The sequence below is a fragment of the Nicotiana tabacum genome, chromosome 21, assembly GCF_000715075.1.
Source record: "Nicotiana tabacum cultivar K326 chromosome 21, ASM71507v2, whole genome shotgun sequence".
NCBI lineage: Eukaryota > Viridiplantae > Streptophyta > Magnoliopsida > Solanales > Solanaceae > Nicotiana > Nicotiana tabacum.
Genome location: NC_134100.1, coordinates 66858029 through 66862385, shown reverse-complemented (window position 1 = coordinate 66862385; position 4357 = coordinate 66858029). Strand labels below are relative to the sequence as shown.

At 39.9% G+C, this 4357-nt stretch overlaps 1 protein-coding gene across 1 annotated transcript; it reads right to left on the bottom strand.

Annotated features, from left to right (window-relative positions):
- Window positions 1-1147: 1147 nt before the first annotated feature.
- Window positions 1148-3008, bottom strand: LOC142175276 (serine/threonine-protein phosphatase 7 long form homolog). The gene is made up of 4 exons (XM_075241861.1): window positions 2541-3008; window positions 1950-2111; window positions 1440-1871; window positions 1148-1366 (listed from the first exon to the last, which is right to left on the bottom strand). The coding sequence occupies exons 1-4, from the start codon at window positions 3006-3008 to the stop codon at window positions 1148-1150; spliced, it is 1281 nt and encodes a 426-aa protein (XP_075097962.1).
- Window positions 3009-4357: the final 1349 nt, after the last annotated feature.

Sequence of the window (4357 nt, the reverse complement as noted above, 5' to 3'; positions counted from 1 at the left end):
ACAAGAAATTGCGGCACTGCAGGAGAAACTAAAAGAGGCGGAAGAAGAAAAAAATAAGATGGAAGAGAAATTTAAGTGGTTGGAGCAGAGGGTAATGGGCGGTAGTGACTAAACAAATACACGTATGTGTTGAGTGTGGTATTTTATATTTATGTTTTCCATGTCATATATTTTTATTAGTTGTATCGAATTTAAATTATGTTAAGTTGCTATATTTGTTTTGCCCAGTTTTAGTATTAAAATAACAAAGAAACCGAGAAATAATAACATAAGGCGCATATGATGCTAAACCATAGATAAAGTTGCTATTATTTACTGATTGTCATATGTACATAAAATAAAAAAACATCAATGTGTTCCACTGTCTTTATGCTTTAAAGCAGCCGCTGGCCTGAGGCGCATCCCATACCGCCCAGCTACACTATTAGGATCATTCTCATCACGCGCCTCTTTATCGGAGGATGCGCTGCATCATGATCATCAGTAAGGCTGGCAGGCTCGGTAGAAGGGGCTGTCGATCCAACAGTAACCTACAAAATAATGAGATATTTTAGTATATGAAATATATATTAGTAATGTATGTGTTAGCTAAAAAAAATTAAAATGCCTTACCATGGTCTCAGTGGCCTCCTCAATATAATCATCCGTCTCAGGTCTGTCCGTGAAAGGTGAGGAAAATGGCTTTAAAAAAATAGTCTTTAGATATTTATGACTAATCAATAATATAAACACAAATATAAATAATAGTAATACAAACTAACCAAATCCTGTGAAAGATCCTCAGCATCCCTAGATGATGAGCCATAACTCAGTCGGAGCCCACTATCCACATCTCAAAGCGGATGAACAATAGCAACAGTCGATGCCTCTGGAGGGTCAGGAAAATACGTATCCCAGTCATGTGAGGTAAAGGTCGTGCCGGCGATCAACAATGGAGCTGATGGGGTCACCTGCGAAGTCCCTGAAGTAACCCTAGGCTAAATGGTGAAATATCAGTAGGAGCTGACTGTGGCTCAGGGTGGTCACCCGGCTGATCAACTCCAACATCCTCAACAAGTGCCTCAACGCCCCCTTGCTGGGGACCACCTCTTCGCCAAACCCCACGACCTTGCGGGACACCCATGCCTCGTGGGAGACCCCTGCCATGTCAACCACGTGCAGGCTGGACTGCTGGACCACGATGGTACTGCTCTGGTGCCATATAATCAGCCTCGTGTCCTAAGCGCTCATCATCCCGGGTTCGCTGCAATGTCCGGGCAGCCAAATCTGTAACCCGCCGGCCATAGTCGTGAAAAGCGGTCACTCCCTCGCCGGTATATTGCTGCATCTGCAGTCCTAACTGGTGGAAAAGATGTAGGCCAATAACCTACACAACATGTAAAATATTAATTGTGAAACGGTAATGTTAATGTTATAACTAAGTATACCAAATAACATACCAGCGCCTCATGTCTCCCGGCGTATGGAATGAACCGACCGCCATCTCGATGAATAGGATTCCCGACGAAAAGTTGGGTAATGTTGCGGTACCAGCCCATATACGCATGCTCACCATCCATAAGATCGGGTGGAGGGGGTGGCGGAATCAGGTCACACCGCTGGTCCCAAGTCTCGATCTGCAACTCTAGCCATGCCTCATATGCCTGGTCAACCCTCGAACGATCATCCTGTTGGTAATGTGTCATAAGCCAAGCGGGCGATGGAGGTATAAGCTGCGGTCGACCAAACTGGCGAAGGACTCGCTCGGTGGCATGATGCTCGACAATATCGAGGCACATCAACGAGACGGAAGAGCTCCAGATAAGTTGCCCGGTCGAGCAATAATCGGGCAAACTAGCTATTAGCTCGTCGTTGTATGGCCTCCAAATGAACTATTACGTAAAAACAGGAACCGTGAATATACACAACACATATAAATCCATGCCAAGTAAACTTAAATATAGAATTACCTGTGCATCCTCCAGCAAATCCAACAAATCTCTGCAATAGGGAAGATTATGTCGAGCCTCATACTTGCGTCCGTATCCCCGCCTATCCACCCACCTCCTAGCCAAAGGGAGAGACGGTGGAGGTGGTGCATCCTGAGCTATGGGTGGTATAGGTGGCTGAAACTGAAGGAACCACTCCTAGGCTTAAACCTAATATACAATTTGGACGTAAAATTTAAGGCATATTTTTATGATGCATGTTACAATGAAGAGAGTAATTGACTATGTTTTCACCTGCAGTAGCGGCATAAATCATGCAACGTCTCGCTGGGTGCCCATGCATGCCCGACACATCTGCCTGTACAAGTAACCAAGAACAACAACACCCTAGCTGTACTGATGTAAATCATCTAGCCGCTCAACATGATAAAGAAATCTCAAGCTGACTAGGTTTCCCGAAGTGTTCGGGAACAATATGCCTCCAAACATAAGCAGCAGCAGTAACATCGTGTACCGGTTAATATGAAGATCCGATGTATCATGAGTAATGTCATCATGCATGGCCTCCAAATGCATCCGGACGGGCGTCAACGCAAGACGACTAGCCCCAACCAATACGCCCTCATCCTCTGGCCGGAAACCGGTGAGTCGCTGCAAAGTCTCTAGGTACTGACTTCCCGTATAATCTCTCATGGCATGCGGCAAAGCAACAGGAAGTCCATCAACCGGCAGCCCATACAGAACCTCCACGTCCTGCAGCGTGATAGTGGCCTCGCCAATGGGCAAATGTAATGTGTGCGTCTCTGGTCGCCACCGCTCTATCAAAGCCTTGATCAACGACCAATCCAGCTGCAGCCGGCCGATCTCAATGATCCTATAGAAACCCGTATCCTGCAGGCATCTGACTATACTGGGATGGAGCTGGTGGGTCTTAAGAAAGTCCCACATATCGTCTACTCTCCTAGAACGTAAAGTCTGGGCCAATAACTGCCCCTCCCATATGTAGGAAGACTTATGCTCGGCCTGTAGCAATAGTAGCTCTAAAGAGGCAGGTCCGGGATGCAAAGGCGGAACCTCCATTACGACTACTGTAAATTGAACAAAATTAATTACATTATTTTTCTTTTCCATTGCTTAAATATATTGCAATACCTTGAATATTAAATTTTATTCGATATTTTTACTATATTGTTAATTAGGTTGATACATTTTTAATATTATAATTTTATATTTTATATGTTACTTTAATATGTTAGTTTTATTATTTTATATATTTGTTAGTTATTCACCTATTTTTTACTATACAAGATTTAATTATTAAATATTCCCATTTTGGTTCCGGACACAATATTTGAGGCCCAGTAGCACCAATGTATCCTGAATTCTTATGTTCATGATGAAATTTTTTTTTCAATTTTTCACTCAACAAGTCTGTTATTTTATATGTTAGTTTATTATTGTATATGTTAGTTTTATTATTTAATATGTTAGTTTTATTATTTAATATGTTGATTTTATTATTTTATATGTTTGTTTGTTTGTTACTGACTTATTTTTTTTTATACTAAAATTAAATAATTAATTTTCATAACTATACAAGATTTAATTATTAAATATTCACAATTTGGTTCCAGACACAATATTTGAGGCCCAGAAGCACCAATGTATCCTGAATTCTTATGTTCTTACGTTTGTTGATTATAATTGGAGATAGTTTGTATTTGAACTGTCAACTTTTTGACGTGTTATTGGGAATAAGAGATACTTAAATGATTTATTTCTATAACTACAAGGATACTATGCTAAAGGGCACTACGTTTTATTACGCTAAAAGGTCACTACATTACAAATACGAGTACTACATTAGGCCACAAGATACCACTACAGGCAACTAAAGTAACAATTTATCTAGTTTACTAGTCTTTTAGCAAATAAATAATCTAAATCGGATAAAAACAACAAATCAATTTAAACACAAAACAATCACGAAAATACATATACCACAGTAAAAAGTAACTAATTAATATTTTTTAAACAACTAATAACAATTTCTCTATTTTACGAATTTTTTTAGCACACTAAAACTATAGTCCGGATAAAAAATAACAAATTAGTTAAATCGTAAAACAATCACAAAATAACATAGAGCACATAAAAACAACTAATATGCATTTTCTATACAAGTTTTAACCAAAACTAAGTCAGAATACCTCGATTTAAGGTTTTTAGAAAGTCGAAAATTTTGTGATTTGGAGCCGAAACAAGCAACAATGTCCGAGATAATGCCTTAGCTAGCATGTGGGACCGAGAATCTTTATTTTTTGTGTGACGGGTGGGCTCCACACAATTTTTTTTTGGATTAAAAATGGAGGATGTTTAGATTTTTTTAATTTTTTTTTGGGGGGGGAGGCTCGACGATTCTGTTTTGG